Source organism: Zalophus californianus, chromosome 12 (assembly GCF_009762305.2).
Source record: "Zalophus californianus isolate mZalCal1 chromosome 12, mZalCal1.pri.v2, whole genome shotgun sequence".
Classification (NCBI taxonomy): Eukaryota; Metazoa; Chordata; class Mammalia; order Carnivora; family Otariidae; genus Zalophus; species Zalophus californianus.
This window is the reverse complement of record NC_045606.1, coordinates 15,122,844-15,136,680: the sequence shown is the minus strand read 5'-3', so window position 1 is coordinate 15,136,680 and position 13,837 is coordinate 15,122,844. Positions and strand designations below refer to the sequence as shown.

General features: G+C 43.2%; 1 gene segment (V, D, J or C); it reads right to left on the bottom strand.

The window, feature by feature from the left end:
- Positions 1 to 3,000, bottom strand: part of LOC113911689 — a 49,988-nt gene extending 46,988 nt beyond the window's left edge. Inside the window, 2 exon segments of the C gene segment in view lie at positions 2,375 to 2,710; positions 2,799 to 3,000. Of these exon segments, the coding sequence occupies positions 2,375 to 2,710; positions 2,799 to 2,841 (379 nt within the window).
- Between the last annotated feature and the right edge of the window lie 10,837 nt (positions 3,001 to 13,837).

Genomic DNA, 13,837 nt, shown 5'->3' with positions numbered 1-13,837 from the left:
GTCCTTCACTGGGGAAAAGACCCACTCAACTGAAGAAGTTACTTTGAGCTCTCCAAGTATGAACCTGGTCTCTAACTTGGCAGATGGAGTCAGTAGGAATCAGCAGAGAAAACAAGATTTTGTTTTGTAAAAGAAGCAAAGGTTGTTGGAGAAGAGGGGAGAAATAGTGGTCAAGACAGAGGCTATTACACACATTTCTAACCATCAGACTTCACATGGTGTGTCTAAGTGTTCAATAATATACAAGAATTTTAATATTAAGTAACATGTGAATTCTTTTTAACAATAAATTTTAAAATAAAAATCAAAAGCCATACAGGTTTTCCATGAGTCAATTAGGGTATGGAAGTAACATAGTAAAAACTCTACTGATCCCAATGTTTAGAATGACCTCTCCAAGTTGTGCCCTTTCCTCTACCCAAGATGGTGTCCCTGAACCCGTTCTGGGGGTGGAACATAAAGAACACCCAACACAAAACAATCAGCATAGATTTCCAGGTGTTCCCAGAAATTTTTAGAATTGTGATTTTTAGAAGATGACCCTCATGTAACAGACATGACACTTTGCCCACTACTAGTGTCTGTGATCAACTGAGATCAACTGAGAATGGATAATATAACTATGAAAACTGATTTTTTGAGAGTTCTTAGACTTTTTTCAGCATCAATTTCATAATATAATGTTGTTTCTATTACTCAAAATCATTGTGTCTCACCCACCTCAGGAGTGAAATAAATGAGTTGAGCCCAAATCATCAGGATATTTCAAGCATCCACCTATGCGAAATCCCCCACCTGTGAGGTAATGTGAGCCCCTTTCTAATAGTCAAAATATCAATCTCACTTCAACAGACATTAATGGAATCACCACTGTACTTGGTCCTGTACATTCTAACAAGATGCTTTCAGTGTTGTTAGAATCAGCCATTTAAACAACCATTTAATTAGCAAACGTTTACTTAAGATGGGAGGGCTTATTGGTCTCTGGCTGGTTTGGCTTTACTGTGTGTGGTTGAAGTGTCCTTGGTGAAGCTCACCATATCCTCAAGGAGAAGGGCAGGAGGAGGAAATGACTCCAAATATGATTTGTTGTTCTCTCCACATAGGGGTTGTTTTCTCCATGCACAAGACCATTGTCCTCTCAGGTTGTAACTCAAAGGCACTATAGACCCATGTTGCAAACTGAGATTTAAATTGACTTGGGAGGACTTCTCATGACAGTGTCTTCATATTTAGCTAATTTCTCTGTAACAAAATTATAATAGGTGTTTTGGACTTTCCTTTCAATAATCATGTTTACCAATCCTATTAAGTGTACATAAAATTTGATTCTTTGATTGAAAATACAATTAATTCAGCTTAGACCTCCTAAGAGAGCTTTTTCTTCTTCCCCACATATGGCAGCAGGTGTTTTCCTGTTTGGGACTGGAGAATCAGTAATATAGCTTTTCTTTTCTTTCTTTTTTTTTCTCAAGAAGTTGACAAACTTTATAAGAAGTTAGTAAACATATTGGTATCTTATTTGTACAATTTTGCTTTAACAGAAATCAGTCACACAATTGTGGCAGGTAAAACACCCATTTTACAGAGGCGGTAACAGAGGTCCAGGGAATTGGGCCCCCAAATCCCATATGGAGTAGCATTCAAGGAGAAGTGGAAGGCTGTAGGCCCCGGGCTCATCCGAGGTTGATGCATCAACCTGCCTGAGGATCATGTCCCCCCATAGGAGTTGAGCACCAAGCTTGCCAGTGTATGAGGATGCTGAGTTGTGAGATGTGCTTTTGATCCCTGATTCTCCACTGTAAAGTAACTAGCAGTGGGCAGGGCAGCAACTTAGAAAATGGAATCAGAAGGTGACTTCCAATCTCAGTTTTCAATCATTTTATGGTACATCTCTCTGGAATGATTTTCACAATACTTTATTCTCACATTCTTCATTGGCGATGGCCAGAATCTTCAATCACCAGTCTGTCACAGCTCTGTTCAGTAGAAATAAATGTATGTCACAATTTGAGACATATTTTCTAACTATTACATTTAAAAAAAAAAACGTTAAAGAAACAAATAAAATTCTAGGGTTATTTTTATTTACTGCGAGATACCCAAAATAGTGTTTCAACAGATTCTGCTCCAAGGGCTTCAGAAACGCTGCGCTGGACGATCTTTAGAAAAGTCCCTCCCGACTGGACAGCTCCCTGGGTCTGCGTCAGACTGCGCAGCTCCTTAGCCTGCAGGGTTCTGTGCAGTGGCCCCGCGGAAAGCGAGAGTCCGGGGTGCTGAGGGCTGACCCCAGGGCAACCCCAGGGACCCAGAGCCAGTGGGAGGTGCGGGGCATGGAGCACCCTGGGAGACAGAGACCTTTTTGCTCAGGGACCTGGTGAGAGCACAGGGCTGTGCACTTCCCAGGCAGCGCAGTAGTACACGCCCTCGTCGCTCTTCTCCAGGTTCAGCACCGACAGAGTACAGCTGTTGCTCTCCCTGCCCTTCTTGGCATTGACTTTGTCCGCTTTCATGGGAAAATCCCTCTTCACAAAGGACCTGGACATGTCTAGGTAGAGGAGCCTCTTGGGGGCCGTACCCTCCTGGTGGCGGTACCAGTGGACGTAGCTGACCGAGGTGTCTACTTTGCATGGCAGGGTGGCTGAGCTGTCCAAGCGCAAGCGCGCCACCACCAAAGCAGGCTGATCCAGCTTGAGCCCTGCTCCACCACCTGCCAGGGGGAGGAGAGGACAGTGGTGAGACACGGATGGCCAGGAGCCTCAGGGTACCCTGCACGGGGGGAGTGTGTCTGGACTTACCAGGAAACAGGAGAGTGCACAGGATGGCAAGGAGACCCAGCATGGTTCTTCTTCCTACCTGGAAAGAAACTGAGGGTGACCTCCTAGATGCACTTGCTGGGAGGAGACTGCCTGGTTGGTGGCAGAGGGCAGGTTAGGATCTGAGCTTCTGCTTCCCTGAGGCACCTGCAGGTAATGATGACAGGCAGGAGGAAGGGAGGGAGGGGCCAGAGGGCAGGGACAGGTCTGACCACAAGGCGGGGAGAGAACATCCATGGTTAGGGAGCTGAGAAACAATGAGGAATGTTGGTGCAAGGAGAATACCAGTGATAACAGCAATCCTTGATTGGACTTCGACCACACCTGAGCACCACACTAATTGGTTTCTGCTCATTTTTTTTTAATCACATCTGAAAATCACCCCATGGGATGAATGGTAATACCCTCAATTTAGAAATGGGGAAAGCCTGGCTGGTATTTTAAGTAACCATTCCAAGGCAACATGGCTAAAGAGGATTAGGTGATGGGGATGTTAGCCAGATCTGCCTGGAGACAAATCTCAAGCCTCAAATGGCCACTTGGTACCGACAGAGCAATGGGTGTGCAGGCTGCTCGGGAGGCAGGGACAAGCACAGAGCAGAGATCCCTGCTGAAAAGGCAACAGGCCCCCTGAGCTAGCACTGGAGCATTTCTCCCAGAGGTCTCATCAGAAGATGTAAATGCCCTAACGTGACATGATAGCTGTGTAGTCTTGGACAAGCTAGTTCTCCTTTTCCTCATATGTCAAAGGGACCTCATTAGGTTGAATGCAGAGTAAGCAGGCAATGTGAGCAAAGCCTGTGTCCTGTCCCAGATGCAAAGAAAAAGCTCAGGAAATGTTGGAGATTGGTGTTTCATCTTAAAACTGGACTAGTTGCAGGAGATGATTTCTGGGATCCTTATAGTGTAGTATTACAGGGAATATTACAGTTATGGAAAATCAGGTGTGTGTGTGTGTGTGTGTGCACACGTGAGCATGAGAATGCAAGCATAGCAAATTAATTTAAAAGAGAATTTCTGTTGTTCCTGAGGCAAAAAGGTAGCCTCACATAGGGTTGCCAGATTTAATGGAAAAATAATGCAAAATGCTATGCAATATTTGTACATAAACTACAAAATTATTTGTTATTTATCTGAAATCCAGGGAAATGCAAATCAAATACACAATGAGATATCACTTCCCACCTCTTTGAATGCCTATTATCAAAAAGTACAGATAACAAGTGTCATCACAGAAGCTGGGAGGTGAGGAAGCACAGGGACTCAGGGTGACCGTCCTTTGCTCAAGGACCGACCCCATGTGCTGGGGACAGGAGGCTGTCCCAGGAGCTGCTCTGAGAGCAGACGCTCCCAGGCAATCTCAATGCCTTGCAGTCCCAGAAAATCCTTCCTGGGACAGAAGACTCATGGTTTCAAAAATAAGAAAACATAAAATTGTCATCACACTAAAGCAGAAAGAGTGTTCTTAAAGTGGTAATAAGAGAAATCTACTTCAGAACCCTCAGCCAAAGCTTCCCATCTGTCTGCTTTTGCCACAGGCTCTGAGGCTGCCAGGTGCTCACGGTCTGCAGCGAACTCTGGGTTCAGACCAACTCCACGTTCCTGCCAGCCTCCCAGACCTGCTGGCCTCAGGAATGGTCCAGTCAGGGGGCCGAGCCTGGGAGCCCAGCTCTCTTCACAGCCAAGGATGTCATCTGATCAATGGTACGCTGAGGCGAGAGGCCCTTCTCAGTACGTAGCTGCCAAATGGGACACTTGGAAGAGTCTGAATGATACCTCCTAACTCTGGGAGGATTGATTACATTGACAAGGACAGAATGACTGCTCCAGTCCAAGCCCTGCCACTTGGAGGATGTGTGTCCTTGGGAAAGTCCCTATAAATGGGAATAATAATGCTCACCCTGGGACACCATCCACCATGGGTCAGGGATTGGGCCAAGCCGGTTGCTTTGTAAATAAATACTATCAGTCAGTCTGAAGTATGATGTGACTCTTATAACCACTTATTCCTTATAATAACACGTAAACATAGTTATAACAACCACATATGACAGAGCAGCTAACTGGAATCTTAAAATATTTCATCTATGCCATCACATAAATAATGGAGCCTTGATTCAAACACAAAGCTAACAAATGCAAAACCTGTCACACCATCCATTCTATATATGTAGAATTCAACATATATATACACAGAGAGAGTTATGTTTAAGCTCTAAAGAGTAAGGGGTCATGAGGAAAATTTCAGCGAGGTTGCAGAATTCAAGAATATCTCTCACATGCCAGGGAGCAAAGAGCAGAAGCTGTTCTTGAAGAGCAGTCATTCAGGTAATGGTGCTGGACCTCAGAACATAGTAGAGATTATTCTAGCATTGGTGAAACAATAGCTGCTTGCCTTTTGGAGAGACTAATTTTTTTAAAGGACATAACAGTAATCATTGATCCATTAATAATGGCAAATACACTTTATTGAATGTCATACATGGTACATATTGATTCCTCCCCTGCATGCATAAAGCAGGTGTTATTAATCCCATTCTGCAGACGAGACAGAGGCTTTGAGAGGTTGAGTAGCCCCACTAAGAAGAGCACACCATGAACTTCAAGTCAGCCAGGTTAACGAAGCATGTGCCCTTCGTACCCTGCTTGGATGTTTTTGATTCCGAGATTAATTTCTGCTCTCCCTGAGTTGTTTCTTTGAATGCAAATTGTGATCTTATTAAATTTCACATTTGTTTTAAATAATGTGCTTCCCTCTTAAAAACCTACATTATTTTACTTATTACTTACACTGACTTCTACCTCCCCCTGCTGGCAATTGCGGGTACGTCACACACCTTATAGTCCTCAGTATTGGAGCGCAGGTAAGTGAAGTCTATTACAACAAAGATCAGCTTAGTGAGGGGAAAAGCCCAGAAATACTAGGCAGGAAACCTGTTTTTTCCAAATGTACTCAGTATGGGTGGTAGTTTTGGGTAAGTGGCTCCTCCTTGCACGGCCCCAATTTCCCAGCCTCAAATGAGAGAATTGACTGATATGTTTGGTGTCTTATGTACCTGTGAAAACTACAGAGATTTGCTTGTGAATAATGCATATTTATGTTTATATAAATGGCATAGCATTCCTGTCAATCCGTATCTGTCCTTCTGTCTCTCCTCCAGTTTGCTGCTCCTTGGTGCTGCTCCTGGCGCCCCTGGCTACAGCCACTGCATTAATACATCCACTGACCGTGACAGACACTCATACTGCTGCCCAGGCTGGCTTCACCAGCAATGCTGTCACCTACAGCTCAGGAGCTCTGCACGCTGGGAGTAAACATTTCCCTGGGAATCTCATCCCAGCGTTGCTGGTCCCGGGAAATACACATCCACGTTCTCCATAAACACTGTCCATCCTGTGTTATCTGACAGCAAAGTTCTTACCAACCTGATGGCTCCCACACAGCATCACGTTGTTTGAGGAGGTTCTGGGCTCCTGTCTGATGATGAGGAAGCTGAGGGACTCTGTTTACACCGGGTGTCCATGAAGCGTCTCCCTCAGAGACGAGCTTCTCCGTGTGCTTTAGGTGCAGCAAAGGGGAGGCTGGCTCGCAGAGGCTACAGCGCACAGCAGAGCCAGGCCTCCTGTGCTATTTCCAGGCCCCCCATGTCCTGCCTGTGAGCCCTGGAGTCAGTGCTCTTACTGCTGTTTCTCAGCTCCTCATCTGCAGAAAGGAAAAAGCAGCAATACCTCATAGGGTTATGAAGATTAAATAATGTACTACATGCAGAACAATAAGGAGCGTGTTGGGCAAATGAAGACGGTTAGTTATTATTATCTTTACTATTAACAGTAATTGATTAATCTTACATATAAATACAAATAAAGATACAATGTCATAAACACCAAATTGTTAAAATTAAGATGGTAGTAATCATTTTTAATTATTTGTAACTTGAACATGTATGTCTCTTAGATATTTATCCATTCTGAGTTTTAGTTGTTACAAATAACCTCAGCTAATCTATCAATTGTCTAAAGTTTGTCTAAAGCCCTTTCATTAACTAGAGATTCTCAATTTTGTAATCAATTTCTTATTGACCACATCCTTGCCTACTTTGGAGTCATGTTTAAGAAAACGTGTCCCTCTCCAGCACCATGAAAGTGTTCTCTCATGTCTTGTGATATTCGGTTTGAGATTTGAACCAGGCTAATCCTGCAATTAGTGTGTCTTGACTTCTGTGAACTCATCCATCCCTCAGTCTCTCCTTTATTTGCTCCTTGCACGTGTACATATGATCCCTGCAGCGGATTCAGAACACAGAGCAGGGTGGTAGAGACTTTATCAGTTACCGGGAAATGAAGAAGTGAGTTGTATTGACTTGACACTGAATTCCGTAAGAAACGCGAGTGGGTGCTGGTGGAGAAGTGAAAGAGTGGAGAACGCTAATGATGTTCCTTCCTGATGAGCTTACATTGAGTACAGAGTAAAATGGAGGGAAAAAGAGTAATCCAGTGAAAGATATTAAGAATTCTCCCATATAGACATTGGGGCAGTGACTGAACTTTTCTATATGACCTATTGTTATATACCTGTATGATCTATTAATGTTATATACCTGTAAATATAAAATGTCGGAAAAATATTGACCAAAACTGTGGCTGGTATGAGAAGAAATTGCTGATTATGAAGGTTGTCAGGTTTTTAGTGATACATGTACAATGTTAATACTACATTGCACCTCGTGTCAGCCTGTAAATTTAATGAGAATCAGAATGTAAAATGCCTCCTCTTCCAGGAAGCTCACTCTGACTGGGGTGTATGTGTGTGTGTATGTGTGTGGTGATTTGCTAACCAATACTGACTCTGCAGCTGTGTTAATACTTACACAGCTTCACACCCGATGTCCCCTAACCCCATTCTGTCAGTCAGGCTCCTGTTGGCATCACTCTGGGCAGGTGTCATGTTGCTAGGAACCCTAGTTGGGGGATGAGGGACAAGGTCCTGTGGGATGATCTCTGGGCTCCCAACCACTAGGGGGAGCCCCGCCTCTGCATTTCAGGGGTCCCTTCTGTGGGGAGAGGGCCTTTGCATGTTGCACCTAGTGGGGGACAAAACTTAGGTTCCCAGGACACTAGCCTGCTAGACCCTGGGAGGAGGGAGGGCACCAGCAGCCAGGGAGGGATCGGGAGCCACGGAGAAGCCCACGATGGCCCAGTGCGCGTTCAGGGGCCGGAGACAGAGTGATGTGGGCAGGAGCCGGGCCTGGCTGAGCTTTTCCAGGCATTGGGAGCTTCTGGCTCAGACAGGTGTCTTTGGGGGCAGGTGTCTTCCCCAAGTAAAATGTCTAATTCGAATAGGGCTGGATTATGTGTCTGTCAGCTGACGACAGCTGTGACTAGTGCCTTTTACTCCCAAGTGATCCTGTCACAGGTCCAGCCTCCCACGTGTTCTGTACCATCACTGTCTATTATGGAGAAGGCTCGTTTTCCAGTGTGAGCTCCCGGAAACTGCATTTCCCTCTCCTGGTCACATCAGTCCTTTCAGCTTTTCTCTCAGGGGCTTTCGGCTGTGTGCTCCCCATCATTCCGTGCCCCCTCGCCTGGATGGAGGTGTGGTTCCTGGATCTCAAAGTGTCACCTCAAGAGGCAGAAGAGGAACCGCAAGTGTCCCCCCAGGTTAGGCTCCTGAGACTGGCTAGGGACCGAGCTAGAAGGAAGACCCTGGAAGTGCTGATTGGAACGGAGCCCCACTCGGGGGTGAGGTGGATCTCAGGTCTCCATCCTTCAGCAGGCCCAGCAGAAATCCAGAGCAAGTGGAGGAGAGGATGGGGAGAGAACGTGGCTCCTCTCTCGAGCTGGCAGGCCAGGCTTCCCTAGAAGACAGTGTGAGACCTGGGGAAAAGCACATTCCAACACCAGAAACAGCCAGCACCTCTCTGTCCCTGGGATCACAGTCCTGGGACCCTGTGCACTTTGTGTATCTGAACAGCTTGGTTCCTCAGGGACAGAGAGATGGAAACCAGTCGGGCTGAGCTGAGACAGCAACTCTAGGAGTCAGAGACCCTCCAGGGTCTCCCAAGGCCATCATAGAGCAGGCAGTGGCTTTGAGGGGCCACTATCAGCACAGGCGGTGCCTGGAGGAGACAGGTGGGTGAGGGAGGAACATGGAGGGTTGGAGGAGGGAGAGAGCCAGCCAGACAAATGCTCAGTCACCTCAGGCTTCTCCCACCCTCCTGTGAGGAGCAGAGGGATTCCTAGCGCTGTGGGATCCTGAGCCTTGCCAGGGGTTATCATCACCTGTGGGCTTTGAGTCCCCTGGATACTGACTAGGAAGCCCCATGATGGACTGAGCTGCATGGTTCATTATTGGGCTCTAATTCTTCTCTGCATGATGGCCTAAGTGGATGCCCAGGGGCCACCACTGCCCTCTTGTTGATGATGTGATCAAGACTCAATGCAGAGCCCCAGACCTTTTCAACACATGCTGTGATTATGCTCTGTCAGCATCTGGCTTGGTTTGCCCTGCCTAATAGGAACAGAAGGTCTCATGTCCTAAGGAAAGTTAAGCCTGATTATAACCTCAAGTTATAGCAGAGGAAAATTATAAATGGTTTTATTTTGGGTAACCTCATTTATAGAACAGAAATCTACAAGAACAGAATTAATATTGAAGATGAATCACAGACCTGTACCTCTGAAACAAATAATACATTATATGTTAAAAAAAAAAAAAAAGGAAGATAGTAGAAAAGGAAAAATGGAGGAGGAAATCGGAGGGGGAGATGAACCATGAGAGAGTATGGACTCTGAGAAACAAACTGAGGGTTCTAGAGGGGAGGGGGTGGGGGATGGGTTAGCCTGGTGATGGGTATTAAAGAGGGCACATTCTGCATGGAGCACTGGGTGTTATGCACAAACAATGAATCATGGAACACTACATCAAAAACTAATGATGTAATGTATGGTGATTAACATAATAAAATACAAAAAAGAGAAATTGTAAATCACCTGAATCAGATCAAGATAGGTCTTCTATCCTGTGCCCTCTGTTCTTCTCTGAAAACCTATCCTGGAGCATTGGCAGAGAGAGCTAATGGAAGTTGCTTCTGTAATTGTGTCAACATCAAATTGAGCTTGGTTGTAAGCATATCACCTATTGATGTGACTGATGCTTGAATGCTTATGTGATTCAGTCAAATTCAAAGGCACTAAAAAAGCAGAACACAGGATGAATGAAACACCGAGAGAACCTGTGTTCTCAGGCTCAGTAGCAGGTGGTATATACACCTGGCTCCTGGGTTGAGGCTGCTGCTTCCTCCAGCTTCTCCCAGTGTTACCCCCCTGGGGCCCTGAGCCTCACTGTGATGGTCCCTCTCATCATGTGTGAGTGTGCCGAGCTCTCACATTGGGTTTCCTCCCTGTTTCTATCCTCTTGTAATTCCCTCATTTTGGGTGAGCACTGTTTTAGTGAATAAGTATTTCTTCACCATCTGAATACACTTTATATATTTATAAAAGGATATCCATTCATTACACTTTACAATTGACATTTCTCTAACAAAATGCATACTTTAGGCCATTTGTCTGACCTGACCAGGTTTTTTGATTTGCTTTGTGCTTTGGTTTTGATGATGTAGTTGATTTCTGAGGGTGGGAGGTATTCCCCAAGGAAAGATGCTATAAATACTGAGTCAAAGATTCCCCTGAGTAACAGGCAAGTCTTTAAACTAGTTGAAACCTGTCCTTATAGAACTGTTTCACAGTTTATTAACAAAACCCTTTTCAGTCAAGAGATTTCAAAACACCACTTTTTGCTGAGTTTTATTCTCCTCTTGAATCTGAAGCAGATAAAATACGTGATTATCATTTGTGTTTTCATCCATCATTCAAAAGCAATAAATTTCTTAGAGCAATAAAATTTCTCGGTAGTAATGTATTTACTTAATTAGAAGTTCAGAGCAGCAGGATAATAATACAGGAGGAATACCACCTTAGACATTCTTTTATTTTTTCAACTTTTATTTTTTTATTTTATTATGTTATGTTCGTCACCATACAATACATCATTAGTTTTTGATGTAGTGATCCACGATTCATTGTTTTCATATAACATCCAGTGCTGCATGCAGTACGTGCCATCCTTAATACCCATCACCGGGCTAACCCACCCCCCCAACCCCTCCCCTTTAAAACCCTCAGGTTGTTTCTCAGAGTCCATAGTCTCTCATGGTTCATCTCTCCCTCCGATTCCCCCCCCTTCATTTTTCCCTTCCTTCTCCTAATGTTCTCCCTGCTATTCCTTATGTTCCACAAATAAGTGAAATCATATAATTAACTTTCTCTGCTTGACTTATTTCACTTAGCATAATCTCCTCCAGTCCATGTTGATGTAAAAGTTGGGTATTCATCCTTTCTGATGGCTGAGTAATATTCCATTGTATATATGGACCACATCTTTATCCATTCATCTGCTAAAGGGCATCTTCATCAAGCTTTCTAGCTCTGAAACCATTGGCTTCCTGTCTCTGACTTTTACCCCCACCTAGTGGTGTTTTGGAGCATTACCATTTCATTGGATCATGAGCTGAACTAGAACTAGAGCATTGTCAGGGTGTTGTTCTGGGTACCGCTTTGTTCAAGGCAAAATGCAGGTAAGTTGCAGGCAGAGAAGGATTGTTCAAAGTGACTTACTTTGTTGTATTATATTTTCACTGAACATTCAAGTTAGGAAAGAATTAAAATTAAAAACTATTAATGGAATCAATATGCCTAGAACGTAAGATTCGACTCTAAAGCACAGCTGGCTCATTTGGGCAGTGGCTACAAATGAAGCAGAACAGGAGTCTGTGCTCCTGCTGCCCTGGGACGGATCCAGTGCTGATGGGCCCCTGGTGGAGGAGAGGGCGTCTGGGGGCTGCTTGCCTTCTCCTGACTTTCTTTCTCCAGCACCTAGTGCAGAGCCGGCACAGAGTAGATGTATAGCTGTGGAAGGAATGGGTGAGAAGAGAGAAAGAAAGACATCAGAGGCACCAACAATTAAAATTAAAATATTAGCATTTTTCCTTGTAAATTTCTTTGAAATTTAGTATCATAGAGATTTGGAATATTAGTACCTTTTGTTAGATGTACTTTTAAAGGATATAAAGGTGGTGTGTTTGCAGGTTTGCGTGTTGGTCTAACCATGTCCTGCTTCCCCGTGTATTCAATGGAAGGAAGGAGGAAGCACAGTCCTCTTTCAGACGATTGGGCTGAAGATGTTATGTGTGGTCAGACAGCTGAAGTGAACCAGTTGTGATGCTGAGGATAAAGTAGTTGTCACTTCCTGAGCCATGGGAAGACTGACTTAAAATGAAGAATAGCTCAATTACATAACATAACCTATGCTAAGCAAATCTCGATGAAGGCACTGAAATTTGAATTTGATTAGTTCTAAAAGTAACCAACACACATGCTGGTTTGTCTAAGACAGTCTGGCTAACTCCTGAGGCCACATGCAATTATTATCAGAACACATTTAATCTTTCTGAAGTGTTCTTGCTTAAATGATCAATTAGTCACCCTATATGTAGTCAGTAGAGTTGCAACACTATTTTTCTAATTTTTAGTAAAAATTTTGTTAAGTATGGAGACATCACTGCTAAGTAACCTTGATTTAAGATAAACAGCTTTAGCGAGGTATAATTTGCATATCATGAAATTCGTCCATTGTATACTTGCAATTGCATGACTTTTAGTTAATTATACTATTAAACCAATATCACAATACAATTTTAGAGCAATTTTTTGATTTACCAAAAAAGTTTCTTTACTTACAGTTAATCCCTGTTCCGAAATCCAGTCCTAGATAAACCACTGATCAGCTTTCTGTTTTGTAAATTTTCCCTATTGGGCAATTAATAGAAATTAAATCATACAGTGTGTAGATTTTTTTTTACATCTGGCTTCTTCCACTTTGCATAATGTTTTTGGGGGTCATTCATGTTGTAGCATGCATAAGTGGTTTGTCCCTTTGTATTGCTGAATACTGTTCCAGTGCATGGATGACAGCATTTTGATAATTCACCAGTGGGTGGACATTGGAATTGTTGCTAATTTTTGCAGTTATGACTAGTCTTACTCTGACCTTTGATGTGCATGTCTTTGGGGGGAACATTTGTTTTTATTTATCTTAGATTCCTAGCAAAGGATTCACTGGGTCTTTTGGTCAGTTTCTGTTTAATTTTTTAAGTAATTGTCAAAGTTCTTTGTTCTCCAAAGTTGCTGAACCATTTTACATCCCCTCCAGCTGAGTGTGAGACTTGGTTTCCCCTTGGTGTGTGTGTGTGTGTGTGTGTGTGTATATATATATATATATATATATATATATATATATATATATATATGATGGAATGTTAGTCATAAAAGAGAATGAGATTTTTCCATTTGCAGAAACATGGATGGACTGAGAGGGTATCATGCTGAGTGAAATAAATCAGACAGAGACAGACAATTATCATATGATTTCACTCATGTGTGGAATGTAAGAAACAAAAGAAGAGACAAAGAAAAAACACTCTTACATACCAAGAACAACCCGGTGGTTGCCAGAGGGGAGGTGGGTGGGGAAAATAGGTAAAGGGGATTAAGGGCAGTCATTGTGTTGAGCACTGAGTAATTCATTGAACTGTTGAATTATTATATTGTACACCTGAAACTAATATAATACTGTATGTTATTTATACTTTAATTTTTTAAAAAAGAGCTTGCTTTTCCTTATTCCCACATGGTAGAGGTTGTCTGTTTGATGATAGACATTGTAGCAGGTGTGCAGTGGTAACTCCTTGTGGTTTTCATTTACCCCTAGGAACTGAATGTTGAAAATATTTTCATGTGCTTATTAGTAATTCATCTTCTTTTTTTTTTTTTTTAAAGATTTTATTTATTTATTTATTTTTTATTTTTTTTTAATTTTTTATTGTTATGTTAATCACCATATATTACATCATTAGTTTTTGGTGCAGTGTTCCATGATTCATTGTTTGTTCATAACACCCAGTGCT